The 23,466-nt window shown below is 38.1% G+C and overlaps 1 protein-coding gene across 1 annotated transcript in view; it reads right to left on the bottom strand.

Moving 5' to 3' along the window:
* Positions 1–23,466, bottom strand: part of ARHGAP21 (Rho GTPase activating protein 21) — a 111,130-nt gene that overhangs the window by 48,695 nt on the left and 38,969 nt on the right. Inside the window, 2 exon segments of the mRNA XM_030971390.1 lie at positions 10,415–10,439; positions 16,456–16,638. Of these exon segments, the coding sequence (XP_030827250.1) occupies positions 10,415–10,439; positions 16,456–16,638 (208 nt within the window).

Raw genomic sequence — 23,466 nt, 5'->3', positions numbered from 1 at the left:
TAGCTGTCCTACATTTGCACACAGCTGGAGTAAGCCATTTCACAGCATCTACACAGCTTCATTGATGGAATTATTATGCCAGTGAAGTTAAAAACAAAAACCAAACCCCCCAAAAACCCAGATATTCACAAAGAAAAGCACCCAGAAATAATGAAAAATAAATAAATAAATGCATCCATTAAGGCCCTGCATGGTCCAGTGCTCAGAGAAGCAGTGGCAGAACCTGAAAGGCCCCAGCCAGATCCACCAAGTCTCACAGCGCCAGAGCTGGCTTTGACAGCTTGGCCACTCCCAACTCCTGGCTCCAGTTTCTACCCCTGTTGCACACCCCCAGCTAAGGAAATGCCACCTTTGGAGGCCACATGAGGAGCCAGCCCAGGGAACCGACACGGCACAAAAATAAGCTGGGCCTGTGCTCCAGTTTAGCAGGAAACCCCGGCTTGGTGGAGAGAGAGAGAGGCTTAAACTGCAGGAAAAGGAACAGCACAAGAGAAAAAGGGAATTGTTTAAAACTGGCATTGCTGATAAAAGAAACTCCTTAAAACTGGCATGATTAGGTTCTAACCATTTCTGAAATGACTGGCCTTTGACTTAGGCACAAGTCTTAGGCTTTTGAAAGTACTTTCCCTACAGCTTTAAATGTTCCACCTAAAACATTTAATAAATCACAGTAATATTTATTGAATACTAATAAGGTGCCCCCTTAACCTCTTTTTTTAGTTCAGTTTCCATGTGGGCAAAGTTCATTTGAAAAACTTTAATAAACTGCAAAGAACCAGACCACCCTGTGACTCTGATTCAATTTTTCAGATCCTGGTTTTAGCCTAATGCGTTTATTGTGCAGATCCTCAGTGTCCTGCCATTTTACCATAAAACAGTCCAACAAAATGGCTCACTCATATGGCTCTAAATTGCCTTCTCAAAATAGTTCCAGATTGGGAGAAAATAATAAAAAAGTTTATTTGATAGAATCAGATAAATACTATATATAAAGCAACTGAATTACAAATCAAGAAACTCCAGCTGGCAGCTCAGTCCCCAAATACTTAAAATTTGATTAGCAGGATACTGCTACAAGACATACAAAATGCTCTTTGTGAGCCAAAGTTAATATCTGTCATTTTTAATCTGCAGATTTAAATAGACACTGAACATGTGATGGGTCTTGTCCTTTAAAAAGCCAGTAACATTTCAGCAAGTTTAGAGAAGCTCCAAGATTAATCTACCCAGATGCCATGAACAAAAGGTTGCTTCAACTGCTTACAAGAATGGAGTTAAAATATGACCTTTTATAGGACCACCAAACATCCTTCCCAGTGCTGCCACTTATCTTTTACTGAAGACACATACATTTCCTAAAGTGGCAAGAAAAATAAAAGTAATACAGCTTCCATGGCACATTTAATTCATCACACTTCAGCTCCTTTTATAAAATACTCTTCAAAAAATGTTAGTGACCTACTGCTAATTTGCTTAACACTCAAGTGCTGCTTTATGCCTTGTCCATACCTGAATATGCAAACCAAGAGGTCAGGCAGATAAAGCTATTCCCATCCAGTATGTAACTCCTTTAATTCACTTCCCATTTCTGAGTAAGAGGGGAAACTCGCCACAATTTATGGAGACCAGAGACTGCAGCCTTCCCTGACATCTGACCTGCCTGTCAGCTACACCAGGCACATTATGGGCACTCACCTCACATCTCTACAGCTATTTTATCAATCAATTCAGAAAGCTAATTGCATATTAAACTTGGCTCTTTGTCCTACTTGCAGAAGGAGGCTATATTAAACAGTCATTCTTACTTCCTTAAAAAGGTCAACCACTACACTAAAAATCAATTTAAGGGGAAAAAATTAGGATAAAAAGTTCAAAATGTTGATTACATTTGCACATTCATTTCACAATTCAGCAGTATCCAAATACAAGTAGAAACAAGAAGAAATCTTAGAACTCTCAAACTCTGGTAGATAAATATGTGTTCTTCACTTCTCCTTGATCATCTACACATTTGGATACAAACCAAATCTTTTTTAATCAGTAACATAGAAATGAACTTCCTTGAATACATAACCTCAATGTACATTTATACTTGGAGTTTGAAACTCAAGCAAAGCTAAGCAATATTTTTTGACAGAAGCTAACAGTACTTTTTCAGACCAGCTGAGGGGAATAAATCTTGAAAATGTGCACTCAATCATCATAGAAATAAATCTCAAGTAAAATGGATTATCTAATAACTCACCTCATGTCTCAAAATTTAACATTCACTACACTCTGATTTAATTATGCCTAAATCTCCCTGTGGTCCTGTCTGCACCCAATTATCAGGCAAAAGCAAGATGCTGCCTAGAAATGAGAACCTAAACTGCCCTCCTCCTAAACACCACAGTCTAGAACAGAATATCACAGCCAAGTGTTTTACACTAAGTTCTCCAGCTCTGCACTACATACCGTCAAGATTCATGATTTTTGTTTCTAATATTGAAAAGACCAATTTTTTGGAGCATGCCAGTAATTCCCAACAAGGTGATACAACAAAGAACAGACCTCTAGTTTGTAAGAAATATAAGCCTTATTTGTGCTTTTCCAGTGCTCATTGCTGCATATGATTCTGCCTCCTTCCTCCTTCTCCATACTTTTCTAAACAAAACAACATACTTTGTAATTGAGCATTATATTGCACGCTATCAGCAAATACAAGAATTTCTCCCAAATCTTCAATGGCAAATGAAACATAAGACATCATGCACATACAAAGAACAGGCAAAGTGTGAGCTGCCAGTAACACATTCATATATGCAAGGAAACAGCACAGATGTAAAGCACAACTTCCGTAAAAAGAACTTAATTTGTACTTCATTCCCTCTTAAATGTAGCTATAAAGAAATATGTAGTCTTACATTAGGGCAATAAAAAGGAAAAAGAAAATAGAGCTGGTAAGTACACAACTCAGCTGACCTGAAACTGAAAAAGCCCATCAGGTTGTCGTTTCCTGTATCACTTTTGTAAGCACATGAAAATTTCGAGCATGACTAAATGGTCATCAGCCAGTATAAATTCAAAGGCAAGTTTTTGTCCAAGCAGTAGTGTAGTTTTGCCAACAGTATGACTAAAATACTGCTTGCAGTGCAATGACTCCTTCAAAGATGTTATCCAAATGAAAATATAACTTTAGAGTAAACAAACTGGTGTCTGAACTTTTAAACAGAGATTCAGCATCATCAGAAATAAGGAAAGAAATCCCCAAGTACTGAGAAGGTTCAAGACAAAAATTCATTGTCTTAAACAAGGATAGTAAGGAATCAGGAGAGTCTTAATAATAAGGTCCTTAGCCTAGACAAGCAAAGTTAAGAATAAGTAGCCTGAAGAAGCATTAACACGTGTAAATCAACTGCAAGACAAATACAGAAAACCCATTTATTGAAACAAGGTTCTTCTGAGCCAGTATATTTTTTCATAATTCTATGCAAATCTTCTAATAAATCAGAGACTACATGCCACCTACAATAACCACAGAGATCACAGTAAAATCTAGAAACTAAAATTAGTGCCTTGTTTTAACTTTTGCTCAAATGGCTGCAAAATAAAGACTTTATTCATAGCACATATCATGGAATCATTCATGATCTAACCTTTATACTGCCCGGATCTATGAGCTGAGACTTCAAGTCAATCTGCCTTCACAGTCTGACAGAGAAAACAAGTCTCCCGACGCAAAGTTACAAGGAAGCTTTCCTGACAAATGTTTAAGAGGCCACAAGTGGCAGAGAAGAATATGTTGCACTAGTAACCATCACATTTACAAAATAACAGAATTCAAACATGCTCTCCCTGATAAAAGGAAATATTAAAAAAAACTACTGCTACTTTTAAACAGAACAGCAGAATTAAGACTAGGTAACATTTAAAACTGATTTACATTTGGGGAGTGACATCCTGCAAAGCTTGTCCTAACTCCCCCAAATTTGACATAGAAATTAATTTTATCTAGGTGCCAATTCTAGTTTAATTCCCTAAAAATCTAGATTGAAATACAGCTGCTACAAGGAACATAACTTGTGTTGTATCGAATGCAGTAACCATTACTTAGTTTTTAAACTACTCCCTGCAGACCAGACAGTATTACTGTACTGCTCTATGATTCACCTGGAAAACAAAATGACATGGCAGAAGTTATGCTATCTAATCTACCAACACACTACAACATAGCAACAAGCACTTTGTTTCTCTGAAGTCATTAACCTTTTGATATAAAACACAGATTAAAACATCTGAGTCATAAAGACTATGAAAAGTATAACCTTTACATTCTGAATAGGAAAGGGAAAAAGAAAAAACAATCTCATGCCAAAGTGCTATTGCTGACAGAGCTCTTCCTTTTGACTTGCAGAACACAAACCAGCAAGTGTTTGAAACACAGTATAGTACATACTTTCTTTCAAAGTCTCTCCAACTAGCCACTGCTTAAAAACATGCCATTGCTCCTCTTCCTCAAGGGGAGAAAAATTCTTCTGCTCAGGACAGCTGAACTGTGCTCAGAAATCCTCCTAACACAGGGATTCAAAGAAGTCTACAGTCTTGTAGAACATTTTTAATCCCAGCCCTATGCTCAGCAGATAGTAAAAGGATAACTTTCACTTTTACATTTAAGAAATCAGCCTCATGAAACACCTCAGATTAATCAATTAAGACAGGCTCTTATGCACATCTTTCTCTGACTCAAGCAGGAGGAACATTCCTCTTGAGCATGAAGATCTACAAGTATGCTTCTGAGTATCCAAGGCATTTGAGCTCCACTGGTTCAACAATGCTGAGTGACACTGATTCCTGGGATGCCTTTCAGGCAAAGGGAGGGGAGCAGATACAGCATGGCAAATGCTTCAAATTGATTACTCAATCAAAAACCTGTTAATCATTTCCCAAACTACTCAAAAAAAGGTTGCTGAACCTACAGCAGAACTTACATTTTACATTTACTAACTGAGACTATATTTAAATATAAATCACAAACCCGTCAGGATTACATCTAACTGCAAGAGGTCAACTACAGATCATTCTGCATATAATAATCTGCAAAGTGAATTTCATACATAGTAAGCATTTCTCCACTGGGCTCTGGAAAAGGAGCCCAAAGGTCTCAAGCCCAGTTCCAACTGAGCTTATTTCACCCACTGTCAAGCTCAAAGCAACTCAACCGAAAAACACCAGCTGAAACACAGTGCCAGGGATGAGCCTCTGAAAGAATGAGATAAGTAAATTAGTGCTGTTGAGTCATTTAGCAGAAAAACACTTGGCATTCAACTCTCTAACACAGGAAAAATACATTCTTATTTCTCAAAGCACCTCTGGCATTTTGATTAGGCAATTCCAAAATGGCATTTCTTCTTTTGCTTACTTTTCTGTAAACCATTTGACTAATACAACCTCAACCCTATCTACGTGCCAAGGTAGGGGGAGAAGATGAGAAAATAATTTGGCAATGTCATGGAAAATGTGTAACACAGGTTCAGCTTAGTTACAAACTCTCCAAAACTGTTTTCTCATTGCATTATTTGCCATTACTATGACTTCATTCAATTCTCTCAAATGAAACCTTTTTAAGTTTAAAATTTAATCTATGATTAGTCTAGAGGATTTACTATAGTCATTAGATAAGCATAGAGCAATACAATTTTTATCTAAAGTGGTCAATCTATGGACTCTCCCTTAAATCCTTGGGAATTACACTTCATATTTTTATTCAAAGTCAAAGATGATTTGAACCCAACAGAAACCGCTGAGAAACATTATACATGTGACAAGCTGGAAAATGAGTCCATTAGACATTCTGGATGTACTGTAAGGGAACAAGGAATCATCAGGCTCTGATCTCAGTGGAAAACTGTGAGTTTTCTTTTAGCATTCTCAACATTTAGGTGTTAAAAAATTAACTTGGATCAAAAATCCACAAAAAGGGCAATTTACTGTCCCGCTATCCTGAAGCATTACTCTTAAACACCTCTTGTCTTTTATTCCTAATTCTACTACCACATGGCTTGGACCCTAACACCCCAGCCATCTATGACCTCTACACATATTTGCTTTCACGTTCATCCTCTTGTTCTCACCTACCTTGTTCCCATCATCACAGGCACAATATGTTTATTTCATAACAGACTGAGCCGATAGACCATGATGTTAAAAAACATGGGATTAAATTAAATCCTGGGAGAACACAAACTACATTAATCAACAGTCTGTTAAAAGAAATGAAATATTAATAACTCCAGGCCTTACATAAGCAGCAGTAATGTAGGAAAAAAACCTTTTCCTGCGTTTTTTTCCACCCTTCTCTCAAAGGCTCTACCCTGCCAGAGCAGACTTGCACAGAGCTGAAGAAGGACAAGTAATAAATTGCAACTATTTAGCATAGACAATTGAAGGGTAGAAACTTTTATACATATTTAGGCACATAAAAAAAAAAAAAGCCTGGTGATAAAATTTAATTTCTAGACTTCTCAGTGAAAACATGTCTAAGGTCTCATTAACAAGCACACACTGGGACTCTACACAAAAATACACTGAATAATATACCTAAGGTTGACTTAAATTTTTATGGGAAAAGGAGCTTCTAGTTGTTACAGGTACTTCTACATAGAAATGTAGATAAAAGTACAAAAAGCAATATCATACTATTAAGAAAAAAAGATACTGGATTATAATGATATTGGATCCCCAGGTACTATGTTAGACACAAAATAGCTTTGGTTCTATTGAAAGATAAAATTTCTTTCAGTCTATTTCTTTATGCTTATCCCTGTTCACTTTAATCACAATCACCAAGCCAAAACTTTTTAAAGGAAAACACGTTTTAGGACAATTTACAAGAAAATACTTTCATATGTACAAAACCTGTCTTTTGGCATTTACAATTTAAGTAATGTTTGAAGGACAAGATATGGAATCATATTAAATGCACAATTAAATCAAATGGAATGAACTTTTCCTCCAGCTCCACTCATTAGGTCTTGATACACCTAATGAGGTGCAAGTTTTTAATAAGAATGCTAGGTTTTTAATAGGTATAGGTATTTTTCAGTCTGGCTCCAAATATTCCTAATATGCTCTCTTGGAAGACTTCTACCTGTGAGATACCACTTTAATAAATAACAGAGTATAGAAACTCCAGAAATAACAGAGTATAGAGCAACTCCAGAAAATAGGAAGAATGGCAAACCGACAGCAAGACGCTCTCAAAACACACAAAACAAATACTCCAAGTTATTTCTGGGAGTAACAACTCCAAGAAATATGTAATACAGACTGGTCAGTATAACAGAGATTCTCTGGAAAGCAGAAGCTGATAAAAGCTTCCAATCAGTGACCAGATAGATAGAATGCACCTGGTTAGAGAAGCCTTACAAGTACTTGGCTTAAGATCAACAACCTGGAGCAGTGAAAGTGGGAAAAGAACTGATAACCTTAAAATAGTAACTACAAAATATTTAGGTAAATCTGTTGTGATGCCCTTCCAGGAGATAACAGGGTGCTGAAGTCTCCCTCAAGAAGCAGCATGTGCATATTTGAAGCCCCCATGGCTTGTCTGAAGAAAGCCTTGGCTACTTCTTCCATGGGAGGGCAGCAGCAGACACCCACCAAAACACTACCCACACATCCTGGCCACAGGCTCTAAGCCAGCTCCTCATCCATCCCAAGCCAGAGCTCCATGCATTCCTGCTGTCCTCACAACTGGACCACAAAGGCAACTCAAGCCCTATGGTCTCCCAACCTGTTCTTCCCAGTGTCTCTGCTCAGCCACTGCAGCACCTGGCCCTCTTCTGTGGGATATCCCAGCACCCTCTGGGTGGGTGTGCAGGGGCTCCAGCCAGCTCCTGAAAAAGGCACGAGAGCTCCATGCTGTTGTCCTGCAGGCTCTCTCTTGTTCATGTGCACAGCTGAGGTGGTCCCTTTCTGTCCCTGCTGTTGACCATGAGGATGCTGTGACCAGGAGACACTTAACCCCTTTGCCTGACAACCCAATCTTGCTTTTAGGCCATCAACTCCCTCTGGTGTCATTCCTATTTAAGAGCTCTCCCGGACAAATTGGCATTACCTTCCATTATAAATGCTTTGAAACTTTACTGCTTACCAAAAGGAAGATAAATGCAAGCCAGGAGCTTGATCTAAGTACATACTAAAATTCTATACCAGAACCTAAAAAATATATTCTTTCACTGTTAGAATACATCAAACAGGGTACATGCTTTTATCTTCTGCCCTCTAGACTTAATTAGGCGCTTTGATCCTTTGGAAAAATATTCAAGTGGTCTCAATGAAAGGCAATAGCAATAGAGATGCTTTAATCCACATTCACCTAATCAAATATATAAATGCTGAATTTGATACGAAGCCCTAATTTTTAAGAGGTAAGCTTAATCTATGACAAGGGCAAAGCATAAAGGGCAGGTAATTACAAATTTTCACTGAAAACTGACACAAAAAAGACACTTCTGTACTGGCAAACACTGCCTCACAAAAACAAAATGCTTGGATCCCCTTAGCTTAGTCTTTCAGAGAGGAAAGATCAAGCGAATTAAGCGAATTATGACGTACAAAGTTGAAAAGTGTTTCTCAATAGGGTGTTTTCAGTTAATTTCGGCACGGTTTCACAGAGGCCGGTTTTCCAATCTGACTGCAATGCAGGGACCGGCCACCAGGTGGCTCCAGCGCCCGGTCCCGGGCGCGCCGTTCCCAGCGGAGCGGTTCGGCGCCCAGCTGGGCTGCGGAGCGCTCCGGCAATGCCGGGATAACCCTGCACGGAACTTCTGCCCCACCTGCTGCTGCTGCTGAACAAACATCGCTGCTGCGAACATGTGAAATGAGTCCTGCGTTTCTCCTCACTTTCTCCGCACAAGCTGCCTGCTCCCCTTATTTGGGAACAGGCAACTTGCAGCAATGTAAATAAAGAGTTTCATCCATCCTGTACCCCCCCAAAGATCGTGCCAAATGCTGGAGAAAAGCGTCTAACACACTTCGCCCCATTTTGCTGTTTTTTAAGGTTTAATACACAAAAGTGGCAGGTTAATTTTTACTGACATCTACATCCTCTGCCTCACAGTCGTTTTTTCTCTTTCCAGGGCGACAAGTCCAACCTTCTCTCCTTCATAAGAATGCTGTTACCTTCCAGGGCATTTGTGCCCTCTGATCTGTATTTCAAGGCATACAACATACCATGGTGCTATAAATAAGCAATAGTTGAGCTATGATGCATGCGTTTAGAAGCTACATAAAAATTTCCAGAAAGTAATCTTATTTTCACCTTGACAGGTCTCATGGTGAACCAAGGATTTGTTCACTGCTGTTTCTCTACTGAAAAATAGCTCTCAGATAACGTTTTAGATAAACAGACCTACATTGTATCTTTAGCTGCCCGAGCTCTCCCTGTAAGAACAAGAACACCACAGAACTTTTTTCTCTAGACCACAAGTGGTGTCTTCCATACCGGTTTGGCACAAAAGATCAACTCCCTTCCCTTCCTAAAGGAACCTGCCTTTTCCTAAGTCAAAACAGATAAAGGACGCTTCAGGTTTAGGGAATGATAAGAAGTAGGAAGAGATTAACTTTTCACTGTTTAACACACAGGTGATGACAGCTGAGTAAAACTAGGAGGATGAAATGGATGACTCTATCTTCCAAGAGAACAGTAAGAAAGTTCAAATAAATTCATATTTCCTAGAATGCTTCTAATATATCACAGCTACACAAAGTAAATGGAAACAGGAATTCACACATATTCTTTGTCTTCCAACAAAAGGAGGTACTTAAAGGCACACTGAAAGCAGGTCCCATGCTTTGCTAGAAATGAGAAGCCACCACCAGAAGCAGCAGTCAACCCATGCTGTCCCCCAGCCAGCTGCACTGCTGTGGCAGGCAGAGCACCAGGGGAACCCTGCAGGGGCTCCCAATGCACATAATCCCACTGCCCCTGTGCCTCACCATCGTGACAGACTGGGGAAACAGAAAAGTGGGAATGGGCTCCCAAGCTGGAAACCATTTTCCTTAAATCAACATGTTTTTCACTCTTTTAAAGGAAAAGTAAGATATCAGGAAAAAGAAAGCATGGATGAGAAAACAGCTAAATACCAAAGAGAAACTTCAATTAAATGGGATGGAGATTTAGGGTAAATTTATAAAAAATAAGTTTATGAGTGAATTAAAAAAGAAAGCAGACAAAGGCAATGAGAGAAGGCGAAAGCTGTGAAAATGGAGGGAAACTGACTGGCATAACCTAGAATTAAGTGGCTGATCAATGAGCCTGATGCTCACACTGAAGTGATTTTAAATTTCAAGCTCTTAGGTAGCAATTCAAGTCTATTACACAGTTGAAGCATTCAATATACTGGATCTATAAGAGAGTAAAAACAAGACATACCTTGTCTATTCCCATTCTCTTCATCCTAAAGAGGAAGAAAGAGTGCATATTAAAAATTCAATAAATGAAAAAAAATGCATAGGCAGCTCTAAGATACAGAGACTTGAAGTGAACTGGTAAAGGTTAAGTCTATATTTTGGTACCTCCTACTTTGTTCACAACTATTTGACTTAGAGAATTAAGGCTCTTATTCTGAGAATGTAGAGAATAGCTATTTTAAAGACAACTAATCACAATCCTATGAAATATTCCCACAGAAACAACATGAGCAGGATTATATGAAAACAAATGTACTAAACCCCATGAATTATTACCATGAAGCCTCATACTGCACTCCGTGTTGTTGCAAGCATGTGTCACCCTGAAAGCCAGGCAGGAAAGGTTACACTTTAATCAGCTCACCATTCAAAGCTGTATATGCAAGAGATACAAAATATTTTGTAAGCAATGTCCGAATATGCTTCCTGAAATTTGAACCGAGTTTGTTTTGCCTTCAGTACTACTACTGCTACCAGAGGAAAACATGTACCCCAAACACTATTTAGTAAACAACCTTGAAGAGTTTCCTTCTGCTCACTGATCCCAAAAATCACACAACTGGAAAGTACTGGGGGAAAATGGCATGCTTAAACTAAAATAAATAAATAAGTAAATATTACTTATGTTACTTTCTTGTCAACATTTTGGTATGAAGATCAGGGTTAACCCTGTCTACAAAGTTCTACCACTTAAGAAGCAAAATTACGTAACAAGGAAAATACCTGCTTGCTTTCTAAACTTCACAGAGTAATAAATACTTAATCAAATACAATTTCTGAGATGAATAGGCAGTATTTGAAAAATATTTCTAACTACTCAGCTAATTAGAACAGCTTTGTCCTGAAGGAAAGACGAAGCAAGCAAATGACCACAGAAATAATTTCACCTGGATATTTCCTCCTAGTTTTAGATGGACTAACTCAAAATTTCTAGTTATTTTGTATTTAAAGCAAAATCACTATGCTTTTCAAATTATATAAGTTCAAAGCAACTGCACACTGACCTGAGTAATCCATTCAAGAGAGAGACTTGAAGAAAGAGAGGAAATAAGATGCAGATATGAACACTGTATAATGGTGAGGAAAAGACAAGTCTGTCCTAGCAGCAAGAAATTTCTTAACAAGGCATACAAAGTTCTGCTGGAGCTTTGAAAGATAACTTTAAGAGACAAAGAAATAAAGAATAAAAGAACTCTCCCAAAACCAAAAGACAGTGTTAACAAAAATCTAGCATATATTCTACTTTTAAAAAGCCATGATAATTGTTATTGCTGCCCAAACTCTGTATCTCTAAGTTGGACAGTCCTGTCTGCTCTATACTTTGGTAAAAATGGCACACTAGAAGGTAAGTACCATGACTGCTTATTCTTGGAGCTCTGTAACAGTCAGCTGGCTTTGAACTACAATCAACAGCCCCGAATTAGACACAGGTAACTTCTGCACATACTGAGTTGTGGCCCTATCTGTCAAGTGAAAAAACATCTTTAGGACTTGAAATAATGAATTCATAGTCTGAAAAATCTGGGTTACCTGTATGGGATACCACTTGGTTTGATGCTCTTTAACAAACATTTTTGAAGAGAAATTTAGCTAATGTAGAAATGCCATAATTTATGAAATACTGCAGTGGTTTTTTCAGTTTTGTCACTGGTCATGCAAAGTTCTGTTACCAAATACAGCTGCAAAACATTATTTTTTCATGGTATCAAGCCAATGAGATCAGTCTTTGAAAAATGGAATGAAGGCTTTATAACACAAATGTTTTGAAACTAGCTTTCCCTCCTACGTTCACCCCTACAAGTGGCAAGATGTCAGCGTATGCTGCATCCATTCCTGACGAGAGGAATTTATCACTTACTTGCTTCTCAGGCAAATGAACTTGGGAGAACAAACACCACATGCAGAAACTGTGTGTTTCTAACAAATCCTAATGAACACCTGATGTTAAAGGCATTATGCAACACTTGCTTTTTGCAATGCTAGTTTAAAAATCTTCCACACATTCCATATTCACTTTCTTAAGGGAAAGGAGGCACAGGAAGCAAGCACAATACATAAATGGGTCATTCCCGAATGTGCAGCTATTCCCAGTTTGGTGTGTGTCCCCACAGAAGCACAGTCAAGTACTTCTGCCAGAATGAAATGTATCAAATCACACCCTCAATTTCCAAGGTCATTTTTCACACAGGGCTGTCCCTCCCAAGAGACTGACCAGACAACAGTTTTTTCCATAACCTATCAGAGTGTTCATAAGTTAGTTAATTAAGGCCAATTATGGTGAGAAAGAGACCCTTGATTGGTACTTAAATAGCTGTTTTATGCAAGAATCATGAAAAGATAGTAGAACTTAGCAAAATACCCTGAATTTGACCTAGACCTGCACTACTACATATATATGGAATGCTAAATGAATTAGACAAAAATGTTTAATTTTTATATATTATATATACAATTTTTATATACTCCTATAAGGAGTTTATGTATCAAGACAAGAGTGCTTTAGGACCCAGAGCAGTCAGCCACATCTTGGAGGCAGATCTGCCTAGATCTCTTTCCTTGCAGCGAATTCTTCAGACAATAAACAGAAAGGCTTTAGAACAGAGCAAAAGTTTTATTAGACTAACAACTAGAACACTGAACCTCTCAAAATTAAAAGCTCATCACCTCAAACACATCTAACCAGAGAACAGATTATACATTTTATGAAGTAATGCCCACTCTTCTCCTCTGAAATACATCCTCTGGCATGCAGTTCTTTGCTTCCAAGAAAATTCACCTCAGTGGCTTTCCAAGCACAGCATCCTCCAGCATATAGAAAGCTTATCCTCCAATTCCCATGGAATATGCAGCTGTGGCGTGATCTTTACCACACCCTGCAGGCTAAGAAAATTATGCTCAATGTTCTAGAGATGCTACTGTTCCCCCTTGTGAAGAATCTTGTCCTCCTCTTCCCACAGGATTCCACCTGACTCATTAATAGTTTTTTCAAACATGCAAAACACAAGCAACAGGAGCAGAACTTTGAATGGAGACACTTTCATCAGTATTTCTGAATGGGAACCTACAGTAGGTATTAAAAAAAATCAAAAACATATATATCCTCAAGAATGTGGGAAGACTGTTCAAAAGCACTTTTAGATATTTTTCTTTCTTTTCACTACCACTACTAGTTTATGTTGATTTGTAGTAAAATTTAAGAGATCGTAGGGCAAGCTTACACTGGGGGGAAAGGGCAGGGAGAAATTAACAAACAATAAAATAAAGAAGGTAGAATGCTTTTTACCCTCAGGTAAACAATAGAGACTTCTGCACTGATCTAGAGGGAAAGCACCAGCATCCCACTGACACCTGTGATAACAGAGGGGCTGTGGCTCTGGGAAGCAGGTCAAGGATTGAGTGACTCCAGCTGCTATGTAAAGGGCATCTTCAACATCCAGCTGTAATCTCTGTTTTATATCAGCAGTGGCTGCATCCTCAGGTGTGAAGGAGGGACAAGGCTACGACAAGATTAAAAACAGTCACAAAACCAAATCATATTCATTGTTATTATACTCCCTTTGAGGAGTGAAAAATGAAACATCTGACTTCTGAGGCACTTACAATTTTGATCAATGAGGAAAGAGAGAGGACTGATACTTGAGCTTACAATCAATGACAGAGACTGTAATTAGCTGGTAACCTTATCTGATCAAAGATCCTACTGAACAGCTGAGAAATCAGATTTGCCTCATATTAGGATCAGGCTGACAATAGGTGAATTTCATTCTTTTGTACCACAACTCAGGTACATAAATTTCTACAAAAGCTACCTGATGAATACTTGTAAATAGTAAGATCTGTACATTTTTTTGCTTCACCTCATGGACATTAAAAGGAAGAGAAGAAGAATATAACCATTCAGGTTAATTAATACAACTGCTCAGGTTAATGTAACCATTCAGGACAAGAGCTCTGTCCAAATGAACCTCACCATCTTTATATGTAACTGAATCCATGAATAAAGGTGTTACAGTATCCAATCATCTCATTATTTCCTTTTCAAAATCAGACAGAAATAGGAATGAATGAACCAGATTCTAACATGTCAGAGAAGAAACTGAGAAAAAATTAAGAAGGCATGAAGATCTCTCTTGCAGAAAAAGAGCGAGTTAAGAGCTTCAAGACAAGGTGCTGGTCTCACTGTGAACTGCTTGGGTGTCTCAAACCATCAGATATGAACCAGAGAGAAAGGACTGATATTTAATTTTTATAATGCCCTTCCCTTGTGCCTGTCTCCTTTTGCATGTGAAAAACATATTGACTCCCTCAGAGACATCTAGTGATGGCTTTTTTCCAGAACACATCCAGTCAATTCTTAGTTAAGGAGGCTAATCCTGCTTATGCTGTTTTTCACCCTCAGCACAAATAGGGGCTCTTGTTGAGAGATGCTAACAAGTGCATGTCATTTGTTCTGCTCAAGGCTAAGGCTTCCCCACTCTCCTTCCTCTGTTTCACACTGAATTCAACCAGAGACTGCTATTACCTGTGCTCAATGACAGAAATGTTGGGATCACCTGATACTGCTAACAGTTTCACTTCCATCTAACTTCAGTCACTCCTTGTCAAGGAAAAAAATTTGGGCACGCAAGTGAATGCTGAATAGCTGAGGTAAACTGGAAAAATGTGCCAACTTTCTTCTGCAAAGTTTTTACTACTTCAAAAGAAATCTAAGAGCCACCAAGGGCAGGCAAAGACCAACAACTTTACTGAAAGACACCTGCATCAGTCAATTCACTTCATGCTCTTTCCGGAAAGTATCATCACCCATTCTCCAGCTTGGTAAGAATTTATTCTTCTGCCTAACTGAAAAACAAAAGCAAAACAGAGGGGTAGCATAGCTCATGAAAACTACTACACTTGATGCCTTTAAAATGAACAGATGTGTCACCCTGGTTTTTTAAGATCTTCTAGGCCTTCTGATATGGACATTCTTGTGGTGAACTTTTCCAGACACTTTCTGTAAATAACTGATTGTTTTGTCTTCTTTTATGGAGGAGGAGAAAGTTGATGGACTGCTGGTTTGACCAGTGTCATTGGAGAGGTGTCCCTATCACTCTCCAATCCACTGTCACTTTTGGAAAACTATAAGTGTTGGAGTCAGAGAATAAACTTCCTCTTTCTTCCTTCACCTGGAGAACCGTGGTGTGCTTGCATTCTTGCGTGTCCGATAGTGACACAGATGTTATTTGAACTCACTAAGAAACAGCCCCTCACAATTTTCAAATTCCTCTCATTATTAAATGGACTTTTTCTCAACACTCCATGTTACAGCAACTTTCAAAAGCTTCAGTCACAAAAAAGAACATGTACATGCTTTGAGCAAGGAAGACCAATTAGCTACTTAACATTCAGATATTCTTGTTTTAAATTTTAAAAAATGTAAAATACTTTAAGAAAGTTGTCTTTTGATGTAGGCCAATATATATCTTGTTTATATTCATCTCAACTGCAGATCCTCTTTTCAGCAGAAAGAATGTAACACTGAAACACAATCTGTCTTTCTAATATACAACTGAGTTTAGGATACTCAGCTAGAAACCAAAACAAACATTCTTCTTCATCTTTTAATGTGATGGTGTGACAAACTTCAGCTGGGGAGGGGAACAGCAACAAAACCCAAACATCCTACCCTTCAAGTCTACACTTCAGAACAGGTACAGACTAAGTAATGACATTGGCTTTGGGCAAAAAGAATCTACAGAGAAATATTTACCTGTTCTGCAATGACTACTGTTCCTATCCATGATACAATTATTTTTGACTGACAAACTCAGTCAATTCCATTTTATTGGAACAGATCAGCAAACAGCTATCAAACAATGTCATGACCCCACCCACCTTACAAGGGATCTTTCATCTGTGTAAGACAGATCTATAAACACATTTACTTTCAAGTAAGTGGGATTTATGACCCTAAAAGGTACAAGGCTTAATATAAAGGGCTTCATTATTAATTCCACTTACTTTAAAAGAAAACTGAACTGCAGATTCTGGAGGGTAAACTATGAAGTGTCTTAAGGTGAAGCCAAAACCCTGAGATGTCCTCCTTAGCACGACAGTTTTAGGACCAGGCCAAGAGAAAGTTTCTTCCTCCTCCGATGGTGATATAGCTTCACTCTGCTCTTTTCCATCTTTATTTTTTGATGCCTAAAAGAGAAAAATATATGCAGAGGAGTTTTAATTTGGATCATTGAAAAATAAAAAGAAAACAAGAGTAAGAATTCCCAGACACGCCTGTACACTTGAAAATAGAATTTCTCTCCCCATAACCAAAATAACTTGATGATCACTAGTACTTTTAAATGTGTATACTAAAGCAGCACCCTTTACACCATTGCACCTCTGGTCATACTGCATATAGAACAGCACTTAAATTTTAAATAAGGTTTAGATATTTAAAAAAATCAGCATTCAACAATGAAAGACTTGAAGGAACCATAAGAAATGCATACAGCTTGCATGTTTAATTTGCCTTCTATTTAGAGATAAACATGTGACTTCCGGGACCCCATTTCTGGCTGTACGTATCTCACATACACAAGTACAAAACAAACTTCTCCTTCCCACACAGTTCAGGGATGATTTTCTTGACTACTATCTCCCCACTTAATACAAGTAAAACAGAACATGAAATTGGTTAGACTTCTCCAGTAAGACATTTTTCTCCAGTCATATCTATTACTTCACCTTTGCTTTTTCCACCCTTAGCTATTGTCTCTGAACATTTCAGTATGCAAATTCTAAACACAAAAGTAAAAAAAAAATCTCCTTTCCTTTTACAGTCCTACTGCAATCCTTCCTCTCATACAGAAATAAGCAATCTTGGGTAGGTTTTTTTCTTATGGGTAATTTTATATACCTACGACTCAAGCAACATATTAAAATATCTACTTTCTCAGCCTTATATAAAATTTTCCATTTCAACTTTCAAAGTGAGTGCCACACCAGCACTCAAAGGCAGGAGACACAAAGAAAGCATGCAAAATTCTATGACCCTCCTCTAAAGATTCTAGTTCAACGATGCGTGAAACAAATTTAGATACCAGAGCCTATAGCCTATTCAAAGGGTATTCAAACAGAAATAATAGTCTTCTTGTCCTCCAGTAGCTCTGCTGCTGTGGCTCAGCAACTGGCTGATCAGTGCCAGAATTTACTGCTCAGTTTCTCCCTGTCCTACTCAAAAATAATCTCTTTTGCTTCAGTCTTAGAGCTGGAATCTCAAACTGCAGGGCTAGTTGGCAAGGTGGACTCAGCCAGCTCCAACCAACATCTACAGAGAACAGAGAGCATTTCCACTCTAACCACAAGGAGACCAACACACTACTACAAGGAAAATATTGCAGCTCCTTAGTGAGAGTTAATCCGCCAGAACAACATTTTGCATCCAGGTATGTAAAACACAACCCATTTGTCCACAGATGCTACAGTCTGTCCTCAGAAACCCCCCCCTTGCTTTTGTCCAACAGGGAGAACCAGCAAATACTAGCAGCAAGTGCTCCAAAGAACAGCCTCCCTACCTCCAATAACCCTGTTTTCATCAAGAAAAAAACACACACATGGACACTACAGCCAAGCCAAGAAATGGAGCTGCTTCAGCAACAAGAAAATATGGAGAAATCAGAGCAGCCTGACAGTCTGCCCTTCCAAACAGCCTGGAAGAATTAATGGCAGATTCTGGAAAGAACAGTTATAAATATCAAGGACTCCATCTCAGCCTAGTCTGTCCTCAACTATCATCTTCATTCACGTTTTAAAGTGTTAGTGCAAAACCGAGAAGACTCTGCAATTAGATGACTAATGAACGAAAAATTAGTGAGCACTGCGGAACTGCCAAGATGAGAGGCTTGAGCTTCAAGTTCAAACAATGCAAAGATTAGTAAAATTTACATAATCCTTTAGCCTAAGGATGGAGTTTGTTATTGAGGTGCTCCTAACCACTCTGTTCAGCTTCTGAACACAAGAGCATTTTATCAATTCTGCACATATAAATGTTGCTTTTCAGGCTTTCAATCTCAGAACACATGCAGAAACTGGAGCCAGTAAGAACATCTTGATCCTAGTAAACTGGCAAAAGAAATAGCTTCTAGTAAGAAAAATATCACTGGCCTCTAAAAAATGACAGTGATTTCCTCCATCAATTGACTCACAGCAACCCATCTATTTAATATTCCCTTGCAATCTTTTGTTTCTTCTCTCAGAGTTTTATACGCAACACATGATGCAAATTTTCAAATGATCCAACAACCACAGATATTGAAAAATGTCCATAAGCAAATACCCATAGTTACAAATAGGTAACCAGCAAGCTTAAATGTAGAAAAAAAATCTAAGTCTTCAATATACTTCCATCTTTATTCTAACAAAAACCTCCTTAATTAGCCAAAAGGTAGTTTTAGTATGCATAACAACTAAAGACTATAATTTACATACAGAAGTACTGCAATCTCAGTTCAAAACAGCACCATACAGAGAACTTCACGGACTTTTAGAAACAGGAGTTTCAGCATTTCAGTACAGCAAGAGAATCTGATTTCCTTTTAATTTCATTTAAATGTTTTGCATTCACAAGTTACTGAACTAGAGGTTACTCATAAACCCACAGTCAAATAATTATTTCTTGAAAGAGCACACTAAAAGAGAAAGGTGAACTTCATGCCAGCCTTGGACCTCCTGCAAGGTCTGCCAACAGGGTAACAGAAACAGCCAGTGGCAGCAGTAATAAATGTGAGAATGTTCAGTAACAGCAACTTTCAGCCACCACTTCGAACAAGCAAGAATCTGATTTATAAAGAGAATCAACATCTGGTTCAGTAACCCTCTGACACTTCCAACCACAGCACACACACCAGAATACCCCTTGCCAGAAAAAGCTTTAAAAAAGAACAAGAGAAGTTCTCAAAAACGTAAACAAAACAAGGATGCAAGACAGCGAGCAAGAAACAGATGATGTTTAGCACAGACAAGTACACACTACTGAAGGCAAAGTCCCTACAGTTCTCCTTGCAAATCAAATATCAAGTTACAAATACATAAGTATCTCATATTCATTAGAGAATCTGTCTTTTGGGTAGAGTAATTTGCATTACAAGAGATAAGAACTGAATGCTTCATTTTCATGTAAGATCTAACAAACCAAAGATCATTGTGCCATAGTCCTTACTGAAGACCTGTATGTTTATTTCTCTATAGATTCAGTCCTCAAAATCGAAGTCAGAATGCATACAACCGAGTTCAAGGACTGAAGAATCCCAGGCTACTAAAAATGATTCAAGCATCATTTCCCTGGGGAATTTTTTGTACAAGGTTTCTGCACAAAGTATCTCAAAGCATCATTTCCTGTTCTATGCAATTGCAAGGACATACAACAGATGCTTAAATGCACTGTAAAATGTAAACCTTGTTTTTAATATTGTATTTAACCCTTCTTTCTGAGCAATAAAAGCATCCATGAAAAATCAGATGGCACTATAAAAAACTACATTAATAACTGGCAGCTTAACATGCAGTAACAGAATTATGTGAAATCACTAAGTAGCATAATGTTTGTAACATTATTTCAAATTAAAAGTTAGTCTCAAACCAATAGTTGCCCATTATATCAGTCTAAAATAACAACTAAAAAAGCTAAGACATCCAGCCTGCATGCCCTCTAAAGCCCCTCTAATTTTTAATCTTCTGATCAATTTACAGACCTCAATATGCAGTACTGTACAAACCAAACATCCTTACATGACAGTTGCAGGCAACTGCAATCGAAGCTATAAATAGTCATCTTGTCTAAACAGATAAACAGGTATGGTCTAAGATCTGAACACTGTCTTCATAGATCAAAAATTGTGAACATAAGAAATAATTGATACATTGTACCATCTATTCTGGAAAAATTATTCAAGCCCTTTTAAAGTTGGTATGAGCAATCAATTTCTACCTTTATTTTGCGTTCGGCAGCCAAATTCAAAATTTTCCCTAAAGAAATGGGGCATGGGACTGGCATCCAGATTTGCTACCTTTTTAGGCTGTTTTGGATTATGTGTTTTTTTACCACACAGAATGCTTCACAAATCAATTATGTAAATAAAAGTCTCATTGTAGATGTAAGGGTTTCCCACACCACATTTTTCAGAGCCTACATCTGTATTTAAAAAACAAACTAAAACAAACAAAAAATTCCCCAACTCTTAAACCAACCAAACAACATCCCCCCACCAGCAGTCCATCCATGGCATTTATCTATCAGTACCTCAGTCACAACATGGAGACAGCCTGTGCTAAGCAGCAGCTGCTTCAGCTGCACGAGTCATTGTCACCACCCACGACGTCATTCACTCATGGGCCGTCCCTAGCCTAGGCGTGAAAACTTAGCAAATGTTCAACTTTTAGCTTGTCTACCAAGAAAAGTGATACCTGATACAGTTGTTCAGCTAGACTGATATGTGCTGAATAGAAAATGAGCTGATGCTACCCATTTTACTGATTCAACAGCCATCGTATGTATGATGTTTAGGGCTTTTCAGTAAGTACTGACATAAGCCAGAGGGAAAAAATATAGTTATTAATCCCTCAAATCTTCCTGAGACACTGACAGGATATTCCAAATGCTCTAATATAGCTGGATTGACTTGAAAACACGGATATTTCTTGTACAGGGTCATCTGCTTTCCCCATTTTTGTACTCAGTCACTATTGCTTAGCTAACTGTCCTGTTAAATATCTGCTATTGCAGAGAAAAAGGGTTTTCTAGGACAGTCTTGCCTTATTTAATGTGACAACAAAATAGATTCTTTAAAAAGCTAACAAAGAAGAAATAAAAAGGTCTTTCTCTGGCTAAGCCTACAGAATATGTAGGAAAAACTTACCTACAAGGCAACCATATAAAAGATTATACAACCCTTTCTGAGATACATTATCTACATCTTATTTGCAGCATAGGAAGGCATATAGAGCATACAAAGACTGTTTTATCTTAGAAAAATAGCAGGATCACTCCCACAAGGCAGGTGTAAATTGAGTCTTTCTTTCAGTTCTCAAGCTAATAAACCAAAATTTCAAGGGAAGTGGGTCACATTTATAATGGGTCACCATGATCATGTACTGAAACAGTCTAAAGATGTAGTGAGGTAATTTCTAATGTATCTTTAAATCAAACTGGAATGCACAAACAACATCTTACACAGAAGTTATTCCCAGCTGAAGAAAAGTAATTACTGACACAAAGTTGACATTAAGTAAATCCATCTTCAAGGTATTCAGAACACAGCCCTCTTCTCAAAACAAATAAATCAGTTCCATCATTTTTAGCCTCAGGAAATACATTTATTTCTTACTTTAAAAAAATCACTGCAAAGAGACCAGCAGGAAAACCAGAACACAGAAAACTCCAAACGCAAATCATTTTAGGCTTCTGTGTCCAACAGCCACTTGTCTAAACTTCTGACTCTTTATGTTTACCAAAAACTGTAATCTTGCCCTGAATAGGTAGGATGTTGACAGAGACAGAAATGCAGGCAGGAAATATAACCTGTCAGTATATATACTGACAGTGTCCTTCCCTCAAAGAAGTGTTTCATCATTTTATGTCCTTGAAACATGGCTACAGAGTATAATCAACATTGTTCTCCAAAACTACATGGATGGCCAGACATCAGTCTGCCAAACTGGTGAGATATGAGGAAATCTATAAAAATCCTCAATGGAAGATTGTGGATGGTAACTGGCGCCATAAAAAAAGGCATCTAGAATCTGCAGAAAGCAAGAGAGGCAAAAAAAAAAATAATAATAATAAAAAAACCTGAGAAAAACACCAATTGAATATTTAACAGCTGTACATGCTAGACTTGTTAAAAAACTCTCAGCCGAATTCCAAAGATGAATGCAGCAGTGCATGCATAATACCAAAGCTGTCCCTTCTTTATTAACATCAAAATTAGCGTACACGGTTAATTAACAAATATCCCAAATGTTTCAGTATTTTTTAGTGTCAAACTGGAGCATTCATTTTTGCATGCTACTCCAGTGTCACCTGTCACACTAAGCAAGCAAAAAGATTAAAAAAATGAATAATGTTATATTTATATATAGATTTAAGCTGACAACAGGTAATAAAGAATAAGTAACTGCTCCTACCTACACGCTCTACCTACTTCAATCCAAAAGTATATCCTTATTCTTGTCTACCTTTTAGAAATACAAACATTACTTGGGCATGGCTGAATGTAATCAACACCTATCAAAGTGAACTTTGCCAAGCAGAAATAAATCACTGTAATCTAAAAATAAAAGTTTCCCTCAATCCAATAATGAGCTGAACTCTCAACATACAACTCAAATGCAATACAGATTCACAGCACAATACATTAAACCTAACAGTATCGACCATATATTTATGTGACTGCTGATATTTACTATGTGCTGATACACAGAAGTGAAATTAGCTCACTCCACTGAGAAAGCTTTTATCTAGAGAGTGACCCTGTAAGAGTGCTCCCCAAACAGAAAAATCAGGTGGTTTGAGACACAGATGTACTGAAGCACAGAAGAGTTTCCTACCCCAGAACATCTCTAAGTGGGCCACATTTCACATCTAATGGGCCACATTTCCCTGTGGCCCACTCTACTTTGCAGAATGGGCCACAGGGAAATGGATCCCACTCAACAGATCTCTGACTGGTAGCAAGACCCTTGGAGCACAAGACAGAAGGCTTCTGTCTCTATCCTGGCCACTTCAGTGCTACATATTTAAGAAAGCTGCAGGAAGGATTTGGTTGCTCAGTGTTTCTAACTGCTGAGCCTGTTTTCAGTAGTTACCAAGAGGAGGCTGCCTCATCTTGAAGCACCTGAAACTGAAGATGCAGATGTAAACAAACCCTCAAAGCTCTAAAAGATCAAACAGCTACAGAACCACACTCACCACAAGATGAGATGTAAAGATAAACACAGCCTGAGTCCACACACATAAAACCATCAGTAGATAGCATT

Source organism: Camarhynchus parvulus, chromosome 2 (assembly GCF_901933205.1).
Source record: "Camarhynchus parvulus chromosome 2, STF_HiC, whole genome shotgun sequence".
Lineage (NCBI taxonomy): Eukaryota > Metazoa > Chordata > Aves > Passeriformes > Thraupidae > Camarhynchus > Camarhynchus parvulus.
Note: the sequence above shows the minus strand (reverse complement) of the source record. Positions and strands in the feature narration are given on the sequence as shown.